Source organism: Vitis vinifera, chromosome 15 (assembly GCF_030704535.1).
Source record: "Vitis vinifera cultivar Pinot Noir 40024 chromosome 15, ASM3070453v1".
NCBI classification, from domain to species: Eukaryota; Viridiplantae; Streptophyta; class Magnoliopsida; order Vitales; family Vitaceae; genus Vitis; species Vitis vinifera.
The window spans coordinates 18312849-18330338 of record NC_081819.1 but is presented as its reverse complement, the minus strand read 5'-3'; the positions used below and the strand labels follow the sequence as shown (position 1 = coordinate 18330338).

General features: G+C 33.9%; 2 protein-coding genes across 2 annotated transcripts; both read left to right on the top strand.

Moving 5' to 3' along the window:
• The first annotated feature begins 1017 nt into the window (after window positions 1-1017).
• LOC100265949 (subtilisin-like protease SBT1.1) lies at window positions 1018-3321 on the top strand. Its single transcript, XM_010663311.3, has one exon. It carries the CDS (start codon window positions 1018-1020, stop codon window positions 3319-3321), a length of 2304 nt encoding a protein of 767 aa, XP_010661613.1.
• A 6616-nt stretch (window positions 3322-9937) lies between these two features.
• Window positions 9938-12241, top strand: LOC100260739 (subtilisin-like protease SBT1.1). The gene has a single exon (XM_019225501.2). The coding sequence runs from the start codon at window positions 9938-9940 to the stop codon at window positions 12239-12241; it is 2304 nt and encodes a 767-aa protein (XP_019081046.1).
• The last annotated feature ends 5249 nt before the right edge of the window (window positions 12242-17490 follow it).

Sequence of the window (17490 nt, the reverse complement as noted above, 5' to 3'; positions counted from 1 at the left end):
ATACATAATATAAAAATTGTGGCCCTTGAAGCCGCAAACTTGGAAATTAAAGTCATCAACTGTCACCACCATCAACATGTAAACATTCTCCACTCAACAATAAAATTTGTCTCTCATTCTCAAAGTGGATAGGAAGCTTTATTTCTAAGGCATGCCAATTTTAAAATAGAAAAGGAAAGAAAGTGGAAGGGGAGCACAGTGGGCTCTTGTTTTGTTCAGTTGTGTGACAGTCTCTTTCTTTGGCTATATAAGACTCTCCTCAGCATTAGTTATTCCTCACTCTTTTGGATCGAGAAGAAAAAGAAGTAGGTATATAAGAGGGGCTCTCTCTCTCACTCTTAGTCTTATTTCTTCATGGGTACCCGATGATGACCTCCTAGATCCATTTGTTGTTGTCCTCTTGGTCTTATTTCTTCATGCATTGGTCCTGACCTAGCAGTCTATTCATAAAGATGGACCTTGGTTGCTTTGGTTTGATCTCCAAATGAGCTTTGGAATTATTGGGCAAAGCCTATGGCAGCCAGAGATCAGACCAAACCAAACCTTGGCCCGCTTGACTGTTTAACTGTTTGGAAGAAGCTTCTAGATATCATGGCTTCTAAATTCTCATCACTTTTCTAACTGATATTTTGTGCATCGTTCAAATTCTCTCACAAGAAGCACAGTAGTGTGGGCTTGTTGCTAGTTTCACTAGAAAAAAAAAAAAAGCTAGTGTTTGTACTTCTACTAGCAATTTTAATTTGATTTTACATCCTTCATTAATCCCATCTTATAATTTAAGCTTTTGGGGTAACTCGTGGTAAATACTTGTAGTTTGAGCTGGCATAGGAGCTCCAGCTTTCTCAGGTTTTGAGTTGGAGTTTCCCTATCTGTTATTACTTCGTCTGTTCATCCATGAACTGTTTTATGGCAGTACCCCATGAAGATTGAGAGTCTGCTGCACAATTCATTACTGAGCAGTCAAATTATATGTTTGGATTCATATCAAAATTTTCTTTTTTTCATACAGGCATCATCATGGTGTACAGATTGTCATTGTTGCTGGTGGTTTTCATGGCCGCTGCTATTTCAATTGCTTCAGAAGACAAAGAGATTTATGTAGTTCACATGGACAAGGCCAAGACCACAGCTTTAGACAATATTCTTGGGGATTCCAAGAAATGGTATGAAGTAGTGATGGATTCCATCACAGAATTGTCAGCTGAAGAAGATGGAGTAGAAGAAGCATCAGCCCCTGAGCTCCTTTACACCTATGAAACTGCAATCACTGGCTTCGCTGCAAGGCTTTCCAATAGGCAGTTGGAAACCTTGAACAAAGTTGAGGGGTTTCTGTCAGCTGTTCCTGATGAAATGCTGAGTCTCCAAACCACCTACTCACCTCAGTTTCTTGGCCTGCAATTCGGAAAAGGACTATTGACTTCACGCAACTTGGCGAACGATGTGATAATCGGCTTTGTCGATTCTGGAATCTGGCCTGAACACGCAAGTTTCAAGGATGCGGGCATGAAACGGCCGGTGCCCTCTCGATGGAAGGGTGTTTGCGAGGAAGGCACAAGATTCACAGCTAAAAATTGCAACAGGAAGCTTATAGGCGCAAGAGCCTACTACAAGGGCTACGAGGCCGCAGCTGGGAAAATAGATGAAACGGTGGACTTCCGATCTGCTAGGGACTCCCATGGCCATGGAACTCACACTGCATCAACTGCAGCAGGCCATATGATAGATGGAGCTAGCATTTTCGGTATGGCCAAGGGCGTCGCCGCTGGAATGAGCTGTACAGGAAGAATCGCTGCATACAAAGCTTGCTATGCTCGTGGTTGTGCTTCCTCCGATATATTAGCAGCAATAGACCAGGCTGTTTCCGATGGGGTTGATATCTTGTCACTCTCCATTGGAGGATCCTCACAGCCTTACTATGCTGATGTCTTGGCTATTGCCTCCTTGGGGGCAGTCCAACATGGAGTTTTCGTTGCTGCCGCTGCTGGAAATTCAGGCCCATCTAGTTCAACTGTCGTCAATGCAGCACCATGGATGATGACCGTTGCTGCAAGCACCATGGATAGAAGCTTCCCTGCCATAGTTAATCTTGGTAACGGAGAAACTTTTGATGGGGAATCATTATATTCCGGAACGTCAACTGAGCAACTATCGCTTGTTTATGGTGAATCTGCAGGCGGCGCAAGAGCCAAGTACTGCAGTAGTGGCACACTCTCTTCAGCTCTGGTTAAAGGGAAGATTGTTGTATGTGAGCGAGGCATCAACAGAGGGGTGGAAAAGGGACAAGAAGTGGAAAAGGCAGGTGGAGCTGGAATGCTACTACTGAACACTGCATCTCAGGGTGAGGAAATTCGGGTTGATCCACATGTTTTGCCAGCCAGTTCTCTGGGGGCCTCTGCATCTAAATCCATAAGAAACTACATCAGCTCGGGGAATCCCACTGCTTCCATTGTTTTCAATGGGACAGTGTTTGGCAAGCCAGCACCAGTGATGGCATCATTCTCCTCAAGAGGCCCTGCACTTTTAGAACCTTATGTGATCAAGCCCGATGTGACAGCCCCGGGAGTGAACATACTGGCCGCCTGGCCGCCGACAGTGGGCCCATCCGGGATCAAGAGCGACAACAGAAGTGTACTATTTAATGTAATTTCAGGAACATCCATGTCTTGTCCTCACGTTAGTGGCTTAGCTGCAATCATCAAAGGAGCACACCAAGACTGGTCACCTGCGGCCATCAAGTCAGCCCTAATGACAACCGCTTACACTCTAGACAACAAGAAAGCTCCCATCTCAGATACCGGTTCGGAGAGCCCATCAGCCACCCCATTTGCGCATGGTTCAGGCCATGTCGATCCTGAGAAAGCCTCTAACCCAGGACTGATTTATGATATCGGCTATGAGGACTATCTCTACTATCTGTGTAGTCTCAAGTATTCATCTTCTGAGATGGCTACACTATCAAGGGGGAACTTCAGTTGCCCCACAGACACAGATCTTCAAACGGGTGACTTGAACTACCCTTCATTTGCTGTACTTTTCGATGGAGATTCCCACAACAACAGCGCCACATACAAAAGAACCGTAACAAATATTGGGTACCCTACTACTACTTATGTGGCGCAGGCCCATGAGCCTGAAGGAGTATCAGTCATCGTTGAGCCTAAGGTTTTAAAGTTCAACCAGAAGGGCCAGAAACTGAGCTACAAGGTAAGTTTTGTTGATTCGGGAGAGAAATCAAGTTCATCAGATTCATCTTTTGGATCTCTTGTTTGGGTGTCCAGCAGATATTCAGTTAGAAGTCCTATTGCAGTGACTTGGCAGTAGGTTTTAGGTGGAAGACCCACCCTGAACCTGAGTCTATTACTATATTATAATGAATAATTATCAGTTGATGACTGTTGTAAGAAAGTAAGAATATGATCAAGGGCAAGAAGAAATAGGTCTTGTGTCTTGTGGATGGTGTTTATACTAAGCAAGCGTGTTGTAACTTGGAAATATGTTATGCAAATTTTATATTAAGCTGTGTTTCCTAAATTTCAGAGACTTATTGCTTAACGATTACTAACAATTTAATGTGAATTCAGTATGAACAATTTTAATTATAATAATAAAAATTATTAAATGGATTTTTTATTTAGAATTCTAATTTTATTTTATACACTAAAAAAAACCTTATTTCAAAAGTTAAAGGCCTTATTTCAAAAGTTTAATTTCATTTTTTTTAAAAAAAAAAACCTTCAATATACTTCTCATAAATATATCACTTTTATTATTATATTAAATAATGAATAAATTATATATAGATTTATGATTAAACATAATTTTATTATAGCTTAAGAGGATCTCATAAATAAAAACAATAAAGTCAGAGAATTTTTTCTTAAAAAATTGTTTCATAATCTTTACTAAAGAAGAATTTTTGCTTCTTCTCTTTTCATATATATTCAATTCTTTTAAATTATATTTGGTTCTGAAAAGTATTAAAAAAAAAATATGAAGAAAAATATTTTTCTTTTATTTGGTTGTCTTATTAAAAAATATTAAATACAATTAAAAAGTTATACATTTTCAAATTATTTAATATTTATATTAAAAAGTTACAATAAGTGAAATATATTTAAAATAACATGTAAAATTAATTTATTAATTTTATTTTTTTATTTTATTTTTTTCTTTCCTTCTATTTTTCCTCTCTATTTTCTTTGTCTTATATTTTTTCTCAAATTTTTTAAGAATCAAACATAGCATTAGGATGTTCTTTAAAAATTAATACACCATTAAATCTCCACCCCTTCCCCTCCCCCTCCATTGAGTTTGTTGCAATCTTTTTAACCAATTTTGTATTATAGTATAATTTTCATGACTTTCCCTATGATAATTCCTTTGTTATGTTTGGTTCCAAAATGTGGGGAAAACATGTGAGAAAGAAAATATAGAGATAAAGTGAGAGGAAAGTAAAAGGAAGAAAAATAAAATAAAAAATTAAATTTAATAAACCATTTCTATATTTAATTTTTTTATATAAAAATTAAATAATTTAAAAATATATAAATTTCTACATAATTTTAATTGTTTTTCATTAATATTTTTCATAATACAATTAAATATGAGAATTTTTTTTTTTTTACCATTTTTTTTCTTTCCTTAATACTTTCCAATAACCAAATATAATCTTAAGATTTTTCAAAATAGATTCAATATTCAATGGTTGTGGATTGGTTGAATTAATTTTGACTAATTTGATAGAAATTAAAAATTAAGAGACATGCAAAAATTATAATGAAAAATTTCAAAAATCTAAATGATGTTAGATTTTTCATTGGAATGAATTTGAAAATTTAATTCGACTCACCCATGTTTCTTTTAGCTTTTGTTACTTCTAAGCTTTCCCTCCTTATTCCCCATCTTTTCATGTTCCCAATCAATCAAAAATCAAAAACTCTTTTTTAACCTAAAAAATAAGAACTTCTATGCATGATTTTGTTCAAACACTTCATAACTTAAAAAAATAAAAATAAAAAACAAAAAAAAAACTTTAATATAGAAATAAAAAAATGTTACTTTTTATAAAATTTCTATTTGACTTACATAAAAAAGTTCTTTTATATTTAATAAATTTTTTATAATATTAATGTTGTGATTTGAAAATCTTAACTTCGACTACAATTCTAACTTCTAGAAGAAGTAAAAAGTTAGAAGCTGCCTCAAAACAAGGGCTTTTTTATTATTATTATTCTTATTGTTTTGGTTTAATTATTTATTATTCTTCTAGAAGTATACTCAACTACCTTCGCATCAATATTTGTCGATTAATGGCAAGAAGGCTATCCTTAGGAGTAGTGGTAAGTGGAAGACTCGGAAAGTCACAAATGAAAAGCCCATTAGCATGAGTAGCTGCTCCCAATGAGACGTTATTAGATTTTGTTCAGCAACAAGACTACCACAATTGGTGAACAAAAAAATGGCATGGATTTGCGGACCAAATTAAACGTTTGGCACCTCTCTTATGTGGTTATACTCCATTAGTAAAACTCACTCCTCATCTCTACTTGCTGCTCTTTGGGAAAAAATGATTCAAGCTTTTGAATTCAGTAGCATTTTTGTGAAGATAAGTCATAAAAAAATGAGAACTCTGTACGGGAAAATGGGGTTGGTGACGACCATAAGCCAGGCAATTGGTGTCTAAGAAAAAACTCACTGGGCTTTAGCACTACAAAAGTGGGAAATCATATGAATCTTCTAATGGCTAGCATGGGGAATTTTATCCTTGTAATTAACCACTAACAAGTTCCCACTAAGCAAAGGTGAATCTGGGAGAAGTAATGGGTCTAGCTTCTTTCCTTCTCATTTGCTGAGAGAAGAAAAAGTCCCACATGGGAAACCTTTTCCCAGTCATATATATATATATATATATATATATGCCTTGTAATTTTTATCTCTTTAATCTCTAAGCACTAACAAGCTCCCACTAAGTAAAGGTGAATAATCTGGAAGAAGTAATGGGTCTTCTTTGCCTTCTGATTTGCTTATAGAAGAAAAAGTCCCACATGGAAAACCTATTCCCAGTCATATATATATGGTATCGCATTCGATCGACTTGAGGAAAAATGTCAAAATACCCATTAAGAATAATGAATATGATAATTAAGCTCACAGATACCATAATGATTAAGAATGTAATTGAGTATTTTTTTATCAAGAATGTTTTTAGTTAGAAGTACTTTTCTTTTTTTTTTGTAAAAGCATCTTTTAAAGAAATATAAATGATTTTTAATTTTTTTTAAACATTTTATATATACAACTATTTTATTCAAATAACCTTCAAAAAAAACAAAAAGTTTCTCTAATGTTTTCTTGAGAAACATGATTTAAGAAAAAAAAAATTATTTCTTTCTAACTGAATTGTTTTAGGAAAAAAAAATTGTAAAATATCCATCAAGAACCATCAATATAACAATTTGAACTCATAAATAAGAGGATGATTAAGAGTGTATTTGACCCAAATCATCCGACTTGACCCAAATCGATGTTAAGGTCCTAGTCATGAGTTTAACTTATATTTTAAAGATTTATCTCTAGCTCAAAGGAAGAAAATAGTGCAAATTGAATTATTTTAGATGTTGAAAGAGTAAGAAGGGGTTAAATGAGAAAATAAGCCAAGACTCATAAAATATGAGAAGAAGCAAGATGAGGAAATTGCGAGTTTGGGAGATGAGGAATGACCATTATGAAGTAAGAAATGAGGCACACAAACATGAGAAATAAGGCATGGTGGAAAATTAATTCATCAAGTTTGCATGGAAATTTAAAACTCAAAATCTAGTAGTAACATATACTTTGAATTTAAGATGAAATTTGGAGTACTTTCCAAAGTCTATATTAGGCAAGTCATATATCATTTTGAAGCTTGAGAAGTAAAAAATCCAATGCTTCAAACAGTACACAAATCAGAGTTAAAATGAGGAAGTTATGAATATTTAAAGCAAATTGGTCAGAGAGGAAAGTTGAGTTCGAAATTGGTAATTTGAATTTGAAATGGTTTTTGGTCATTCAAAACTCAAAGAAATGCAAGAAAACTTTTAGAAAATGTTAAGTTCGAATCCTCCTATTTATTTCAAAGAAAGGCATGCATTTCAAACTTAAAAACATGGAGATTTTGCATAGGCAATGAGAATTTCGAACTCACCATCTTGATTTCGAATTGAGCTTTCTCCTACCACTTATGAGTTTGAAATTCATTTGGGACTTACCTAAATTTTGAACTCAACCATTGGTGATCAAGTTTGAGCTCCAAAATGCGTGAAAACGAGTTTTAAATGCCTCCATTCAATTCAAAATGCATCATACTTATTTAGAAGTCGTAATTTTTGGAGTCTTTTTAGGTTGTTTATGAATTTTTTTTCTAATAAGTAGCCAATAAGAGTGTCGCATGTAAAGTCATTGAGGTTACTATATGAATTCTCTTAGTTCTAGGATTTAGGGATTTTTTGGGAGTTTGACATTTTGTGGGAAAGAAGACAAGAATTTTGGTTTGTTTCTTTTCTTTTTTGTTGAATATATTATTTTTAGTTTCTTTTTATTCAAATTATGTATTTTTACTCTATTATGAATTATGAATAAGATATCACCTCCATGAGAGGCTATAAAGCCAACTTGGGGCTTGAAGTATGAAAACCTAAAGACTAGAAAACTTATAAGGATATTGGGTAAATTATTATAACAATGAAATTAACTAATAGTTGAGTTACAATTTATTAATTTTTGATCTTATCATTGTGAGTTAGTTTAAAGAATGATACACAATATATTATTACCCGACACTAGTGATTCTTGATAACTCTTTGTCATTAGTTATCTTGATATTTCTTATCGTTATCTGCATTAAAACAAAGTTATAAGGAGTAATTAAACCAATAATTATTTTCATTTATTTGATGATTTTAGGAATTTTTAAAAAAAATGAAAAATTAGGTTTCCGATGCAATTCTGAATTATAGAGCTCAAGTTGATCACGAACGACTAAAGATCCCAAAACCCTAAGATCACTCTACTTGAGAAACCCTTGTTCTCTATGTTTTTATACCTTAAGTTAGATTGTTGAAAACCCCATACTTGAATCAATTGAATTAAAAATTAAAATTCATTTTATTATTAATTTAGTTTCTTTTACTTAATTTCACTTCATAAAAGTTAATTCACACATTGGTTTTTCACTTTAGGATTTAAATAATAGTGATTCATTTATCTTAGTACTAATAAATTCCATAAGTCAATCCTTAAGGACGATACCCGAAATACTACAAAAGGTGTAGTACTCTTTATTTGATTTTTTTTTATCAGAGTTGCTACAGAAAAAGATTTAGTATTTTGGACAATAAAGAGAAACAATTATAAATATGAGATGTTTTCAAAACCCAATAATTGTATCTAATTAATTTCTATGTTTTGTAATGTTTTATATGATATAATGGAATGATTTCCCATCAAATATGGATATAAGTATGGTTGGTAGAACCACATTAAAATTTCATGTATTTTTATATAGATTGTTTTATCTACATGTTCTAAAATTAACATTATTTGTATTAAATCTTTTGTGGGCATAATAATATTTATATTTAAAATGTTTTTTTTTTTAATATTTTTAGGATAAATGGAAAGCTACAAGTGATTTTTAAACTATTTAAAAGTTTTTAAAATTTTGTCAAATCTCTTATTGTTTTTTTAAATATATATATATATATATATATATATATGCTAAAAACATTTGCTTAAAATGCCCAACGAAACCGTAATATCGATGACATCCAAAATCATTTTCTCCACAAGACACTCTCCCTTCCTTCCATGCTACAATGACATTGTGCCATACATTATATAAAAATGGTGGCCCCTTGAATACGCAAACTTGGAATTCACTAATGAAAAGCTTCTAAGGATAATTAGCGCCATCAACTGTCACCACTATCAACGTGTAAACATTCTCCACTCAACAATATAACTTGTCTCTGAATCTCAAAGTGGATAGGAAGCTTTATTTCCAAGGCATGCCATTATTAAATTACAAAAGGAAAGAAAGTGGCAAGGGAGCAGAGTGGGATCTTGTTTTGTTCAGTTCTGTCAGTCTTTTTCTTTGGCTATATAAGACTCTCCTCAGCATTGGTTACTCCTCACTCTTTTGGATTGAGAAGAAAAGTAGGTATATAAGAAGGGATCTCTCTCTCTCTCTCTCTCTCTCTCTCTCTCTCTATGGTCTTAAGTCTTATTTCTATATGGGTGTCGGATGATGACCTCCTAGACCCATTTGTTGTTGTCCTCTGTGATGGGTTTTGATCCCATCTCTTCTTGCATTGGTCCTGACCCTGCAGTCTTGTCAGAAAGATGGGCGTTGGTTGCTTTGGTTTGATCTCCAAATGAGCTTTGCAATTACTGTGCAAAGCCTATGGCAACCAGAGATCAGACAAACCAAACCTTGGCCCACTTGACTGTTTAAATATTTGGAAGAAGCGTCTAGATATTCATGGCTTCTAAATCCTCACCATTTTTCTCACTGATATTTTGTGCATCTTCAACAGTTCAAATTTTCTCACAAGAAGCACAGTAGAGTGGGCTTGTTGCCAGTTTGACCAAAAAAAAAAAAATTGTACTTCTAACAATTTTAATTTGATTTTACATCCTTCATTAATCCCATTTTATAATTTAAGCTTTTAACTTGAGGTATATACTTGTAGTTTGAGAAGACATTAGAGCTCCAGCTTTCTCAGGTTTTCAGTTGGAGCTTCCCTATCTGTTATTACTTCATCTGTTCATCCATGAACTATTGTATGGCATGCAGTACCCCATGTGCAGATTGAGAGTCTGCTGCACAATTCATTACTGAGCAGTCAAATTATATGTTTGGATTCATATCAAAATTTTCTTTTTTCATGCAGGCATCATCATGGTGTATAGATTGTCATCGTTGCTGGTGGTCTTCATGGCCGCTGCTATTTCAATTGCTTCAGAAGACAAAGAGATTTATGTAGTTCACATGGACAAGGCCAAGACCACGGCTTTAGACAATATTCTTGGGGATTCCAAGAAATGGTATGAAGTAGTGATGGATTCCATCACAGAATTGTCAGCTGAAGAAGATGGAGGAGAAGAAGCATCAGCCCCTGAGCTCCTTTACACCTATGAAACTGCAATCACTGGCTTCGCTGCAAGGCTTTCCAATAGGCAGTTGGAAGCCTTGAACAAAGTTGATGGGTTTCTGTCAGCTGTTCCTGATGAAATGCTGAGTCTCCAAACCACCCACTCACCGCAGTTTCTTGGCCTGAAATTCGGAGAAGGACTATTGACTTCACGCAACTTGGCGAACGATGTGATAATCGGCTTTGTCGATTCTGGAATCTGGCCTGAACATGCTAGTTTCAAGGATGGGGGCATGAAACGGCCGGTGCCCTCTCGATGGAAGGGTGTTTGCGAGGAAGGCACAAGATTCACAGCTAAAAATTGCAACATGAAGCTTATAGGCGCAAGAGCCTACTACAAGGGCTACGAGGCCGCAGCTGGGAAAATAGATGAAACGGTGGACTTCCGATCTGCTAGGGACTCCCAAGGCCATGGAACTCACACTGCATCAACCGCAGCTGGCCAGATGATAGATGGCGCTAGCCTTTTCGGTATGGCCAAGGGCGTCGCCGCTGGAATGAGCTCTACAGCAAGAATCGCTGAATACAAAGCTTGCTATTCTCGTGGTTGCGCTTCCTCCGATATATTAGCAGCAATAGACCAGGCTGTTTCCGATGGGGTTGATGTCTTGTCACTCTCCATTGGAGGATCCTCAAAGCCTTACTATACTGATGTCTTGGCTATTGCATCCTTGGGGGCAGTCCAACATGGGGTTTTCGTTGCTGCCGCTGCTGGAAATTCAGGCCCTTCCAGTTCAACTGTCGTCAATGCAGCACCATGGATGATGACCGTTGCTGCAAGCACCATGGATAGAAGCTTCCCTGCCATAGTTAATCTTGGTAACGGACAAACTTTTGAAGGGGAATCATTATATTCAGGAAAGTCAACTGAGCAACTGCCGCTTGTTTATGGTGAATCTGCAGGCAGGGCAATAGCCAAGTACTGCAGTAGTGGCACACTCTCCCCAGCTCTGGTTAAAGGGAAGATTGTTGTATGTGAGCGAGGCATCAACGGAGGGGTTGAAAAGGGACAAGAAGTGGAAAAGGCAGGTGGAGCTGGAATGCTACTGCTGAACACTGCATCTCAGGGTGAGGAAATTCGGGTTGATCCACATGTTTTACCAGCCTCTGCTCTGGGGGCCTCAGCATCTATATCCATAAGAAACTATACCAGCTCGGGGAATCCCACTGCTTCCATTGTTTTCAAAGGGACAGTGTTCGGCAAGCCGGCACCTGTGATGGCATCATTCTCCTCAAGAGGCCCTGCACTTAAAGAACCTTATGTGATCAAGCCCGATGTGACAGCTCCGGGCGTGAACATACTGGCCGCCTGGCCGCCGACAGTGAGCCCATCCAAGATCAAGAGCGACAACAGAAGTGTACTATTTAATGTAATTTCAGGAACATCTATGTCTTGTCCTCACGTTGGTGGCTTAGCTGCAATTCTTAAAGAAGCACACAAAGAATGGTCACCTGCGGCCATCAAGTCAGCCCTAATGACAACCGCCTATACTCTAGACAACAAGAAGGCTCCCATCTCAGATATGCGTCCAAACAGCCCATCAGCCACGCCATTTGCGTATGGTTCAGGCCATGTTGATCCTGAGAAAGCCTCCAAACCAGGGCTGATTTATGATATCACCTATGTTGACTATCTCTACTATCTGTGTAGTCTCAACTATTCATCTTCTCAGATGGCTACGATATCAAGGGGGAACTTCAGTTGCCCCACTTACACAGTTCTCCAAACGGGTGACTTGAACTACCCTTCATTTGCAGTACTTTTCAAGCGAAATTCCGAAAACAACAGCGCCATATGCAAAAGAACTGTAACAAATGTTGGGTACCCTCGTACTGCTTATGTGGCGCAGGTGCATGAGCCTGAAGGAGTACCAATCATCGTTAAGCCTAAGGTTTTAAAGTTCAGACGGGCTGGCCAGAAACTGAGCTACGAGGTGAGGTTTGCTGATTCAGGAAAGAAATCAAATTCATCAGATCCATCTTTTGGATCTCTTGTTTGGGTGTCCATCAAATATACAGTTAGAAGTCCTATTGCAGTGACTTGGAAGTAGGTTTGAGAGACAAGCCCTGGCTGAATGACTGAATTTGAGAGGCTTTCAGATGGAAGACCCACCATGATCCTGAGTTCTACTACTATATTATAATGAATAGTGATGACTGTTGTAAGAAAATAAGAGCATGATCAGTGGCAAGAAGAAGAAGTAGGTCTCTTGTGTCCTATGTGTTATGCAAATTTTATATGAAGCTGTGTTTCCTAAATTTCAAAGACTTATTGGTTAATTGTCAATTTGACATAGCATGTGAATTGAGTACGAAAAATTTTACTTAAAGATGGTATTTAATGAATATTGAATTTATTTTTTAAACCCTTTAATTAAAAAATAATTCTTATAAATCAATTAAATTGAGTTTATTTATAGACTAAGAATAAAAGGTTGTATTTTAAAAGAAATTTAATTTCAACATAAATTAATTAAAATAGAGTATATATAGTTTCTATAAATCAATTAAAAATAGAGTTTTTTTTTTAGAATTTTAATATTATTATATGAAGAAACTTATAATAAAAATTTTGATTCAAAAGAAGATATATAAATTTTAATATAAAAATAATTTAAAAATAAAATTCTTTATTTTATAGAAATGATAAAAATGGAACAAAAAATTTAAAAAAATTATAAATTCAATATTTTTTTTTTGTGATATTTAATCTTAAATTATTTAAAATTTATGTACGTAGCTAAACATACTTAAAAAAAATAAAACCTATCATTTAAAAAAAAAATCACTTTACAATTGTAACTCTTTCATCAAATGCCCCCTAACTTTTATTCACGTATTTTTTTGCACATAATATTTATTTATTTATTTATTAATATTTTTTGTCTTTATACTTCCATGATTAAAATAAAGTTTTTTTGAAGTGTGTATGTATATCCTTCAAGAAATGTACTCTTGGGACTCGTATACAAAGACGCGGGCCTAATCAGAATTACTCCGGGCCGGGCAAGGCCCACAATGTGAGGTGAAAAACTTAGTTGAGGCCCAAACAACCCATCTACGGCCCAACACAATAAAACTTTCGCATGTCTATGAAATGGACGTAGGTCATGCTAAGTCAAACTAAATGGATGTTTCGTAAGCCAACTTAATAATTTAATTTAAGTCATTAAATAAATTAATAATATTTGGTAAAATAATTTAATGATATGATTTAAAGTAAAAAACAACTCTAAGTAATAAATAAAAACAATTAACTTATTCTTAAGTCCACATATTTATTTTAGTTTTTTACCTTCATTTGTTCTAACTATCTCCACGATCTCCTTTATTATTCCACAACCTCCATTGTTACTTAATCTCCATTGTCCTAATTATAATTTATGATGATAAGTATGTCAACTTGATAATTTAAAATAAGTCATAAGTTAATTTTATTAAACAATCTTAATACTTAAAGTAAGAATTAAGTAATAAATTTTAAGTTTATAATTTAAATATAAGTTAACTTAAAATCAACTTAATTTATTAAGTAATAAGTATTAAGTTTTATCAAACATCCCCTAAATTGGAGGTTAAAAATTTTAATATCGAAAGAATTAACACGGCTTTAAATAAAATATATAGAGATCATTAACTTAAAATCACTAATTCTTTATTTTTATTCCTTTTCATGTTAAAGGATCCACTATTGTATTTTTAAATTTTACAATTTTATTTTAAAAAATTTTAGGATATTAATTTTTTTTCTCTATTCTAATATTTCTTATTTGATTCTTTTTTTTTTTAATTATAGTATATATTTTTTTCCATAAGTGGTTGAGTTTTTCCTTTCCTAAGTCATAACTATTTGCCTTTAGGTTAGGAATTACAGTTTATTGTTATCATTTTTACCTTCTAAAGTAAGCTATTGGAATTATTCAATATAAGGATTGAATTTACATACACAGAAATACATTCAATTTCTTACAATTAATATACGTAGAATGAAGTTTTCATCTTTATTTTTTAGTGTAAGTACATTATTTTGCACCTCTTTCTCTTTCTAACAACAAAATGGGTGACCAAGGCAAAACATCCTTTTTTTTTTTTCTTTTTTTTTTTTCTTTTTTTTTTTTTAACGCATAGATGCAAAAAGACCCTCATGATTTTAAAATGCATTTATACAACTAAGAAAAATTCATATTTATATAACATCAAAAACTTTATCTTATATCCAATGTACAATATCACAAACACCTCTCATATAAATATAACGTCTTCATTATGTATCAAGGGATTACAGAGCTAAACAAATAGGTACCCCTCACGAGGTCAAAGAAACCCTCATACCAAGACAGGGGATTGGTTTTGATATCATTTATAATGACTCGTATTCAATCGTGTATATATTATCTGTTTTGGGTTCAAATAAACTCTTACAGTTTTAAAATGTGTTTATAGGATTAGGAGAAGTTCATATTTATCTAACATAAAAAATTTTCTCCCTTATTCAATTATAAATTCCAAATTCCTCGAATGAATTCCAAATTAGTTGACTCACTAATTTTCCTAAAAGCTTAAATTTGTATAATTTAGGTTTAATATTCATATCATGCTTGATAACAAAAATCCCTTAATATATATAATGGGATTTGAACCGAAAATTAATACATTTAAGAGATACGTGCAACTAAGAAATGATACATCAAAATTTAAACTTTACTCACCAATAAATGACGTGTAAGCTACGTGGACACGCATTCACATTAGTCTCTATCTATTGGTAAGAAGTGGAAGACTCACAACAACTGAAAGGTCCATTACCATGAGTAGGGCCCAAGGGAGCTTATTGGATTTCTCAACAAAGCCCATCACAATTGGTGATGAAGCCATTAAAATAATGGCATGAAACACAAGGGATGGACCCTTTCTTGAGTTTCACCAAACCCACTTCTTAACCCTATGTCCCCTTTCTCATAGCAAATGATTCAAGCTTTTGAATTCAGTCTTATTTTATGGTGAGTATGTGTTAGTGAGCTTCTTATTATAGGTAAGTGTTTATCATGGGTATTGGGTTTAAGCGTAATTAAAACATTTGAATTTGAATGTGATGAACGTTTCATTCATTCTTTTTCTAATTTTCTATAATTTTCAACATAGGAAATTAGATGAATTTTTTCTTCCAATGGTTTCAAGATTCAAGGAGCTCATGGTTGTTGGGAAAAGGGTCTAGGGTTGAAACTTTACTTCTAACTTTGTAATAATTTTGAAGTTGCAAGTGAGGAAACCACCAAAGAGGGAAATCATTTGAATCCAATAGTGGCTAGCATTTGAAATCTTTGATGCCCTTTGATCTCTATGCACTATGCACCAACAATTTTGCACTAAGTGAAGGCGAATTGGAAAGCATCAATGAGTCTTTGCTCTTTAATAATAAAAATAGGCTGCATGAGAGTAGGTATAGAAGCTCATATGAGCTCATATGCGTTATGAAGTTAATTAGGCTATATTTGATTGTGGGAAAGTATTAAAGAAGAAAAAATTATAAAGAAAAGTGATTTTCTTGTATTTAGTTCATTCTGAAAAATAATGAAAAATACAAAAAAATTACAAATTTTAATTAAAACTAATTAGAAATTTATGTATTTTTAAATTATTTCATTTTTTTTTTACGTAAAAAAGGGGAAAAAAATCATTTTTTTCTTTCTCCTTACTTTTCCTTTCTATTTTTTTTTCCTAATATTTTCCTTTAAAAATTTTCAAGAATCAAACATAGTCATAAATAAAATTTTAGAAAAATTGATTGTCTAGATTAAAGGTGATGTCTTCGAACCTCACAAATTTTCATTTTTTTTCTTTCTTCTTATTTTTCCTTTTTCCTTTTTATTTTCTTTTGATGATATTTTCCTTCAAAAATCAAACATAGCCATAAATAAAATTTTAAAAAAAAACTAATTGTCTAACATATTGGATTAAAGGTGATGTCTTTGAACCTCACCACATGTTCACCTACTTTCACAACTTGTTGAGCCTATCCATGCCCTTGAAACTCCACACAAGGAAAGTATTGAAACCCATGAAATATATTAATAGTATGATACTATCAAATCTTTTGTTAAGTTTAAGTCTTTAAGAAAACCAGTTATCCAATCCTAAGAAAGATGTCAAAAAATTATTAAAGCTTGGTGACTCAAATTCTATTTAGTTCGACCCGATCTCTCTGTTACCACCACAAACCAAGCCCCCGCAATTTGGACCTATTATATATATATATATATATATATATATATATATATATATATATATATACATAGTTATGATGTTTATACTTATGTAATAGTCGCTCGTATCTTTTCTTTCTTGTATCAATTTTTTAGCATAATGGGTTTTCTTTCTCATATATATATATATATAGTTATGATGTTTATACATATATAGTAGTCGTTCGCATATTTTCTTTCTTGTATCAGTTTTTTAACATAATGGGTTTTCTTTTTCCTCTATCTGTTATTTTTCTTCTCTGGACTTTTTCACGTAAAATATGTGTGTTTTAATTCTTTTTTTTTATTTTATCTATTCTCACTATTTTGTAACAAAAACATTTTCCAAAAACTACCATTCTACTAGTTTCACAAAAGCTTGTTAGAAATAATATGCATGCCACAAGCTGAGAGGTGATGAGAACATGATTATTAATTAATATAGAAAGTGTGGAAAAGGCTTATCTGTGGCACTTACCCGAAACGTGTTTCAACAAAGGTTGTCCACAAAATGCCCATTAAGAGCTATTAAACTGATTAGCTCACAAACAAGAACAGGAGAGGGGGGGTTGTTCAGCAATTTCTGGAGAGACAGTCAATGGAGAATGGGAACACGATTAACATAGAAAGTGGAAAATGGGGGAAGGGTTTTCTTTAGTATTTTCTCAAGAAACATCATTTATGGAAAAGTTTCTACTCCATTCTAGCTTGATGCCAGTCACGTAATGTTCCATAATATATTACAAATGGTGGACCTTGAGGAGGTAAACTGGGACTTTCACCAATGGAAGACTTCCTAAAATGTGGAGTCTCAACTACATTAACGTGTAAACATCCTCCACTCAAATGTGTTACTTCTCTGTCTCTCTCCGGAGTTCATATGAGGCATGATTTACTGGGTGGTCTTGTCCCTCTTTATCGTAAAAGGAAAGACAGTGGAAGAAGACTTGTGATTGTAAGCTGGGGAGCACACAGGGCTCTCAGTTTTCCAACTTTCTTTGCCTATATAAGATGCTCTTCACTCTTCAGCTTTGATCATTCCTCAACTCTTTTCGGTT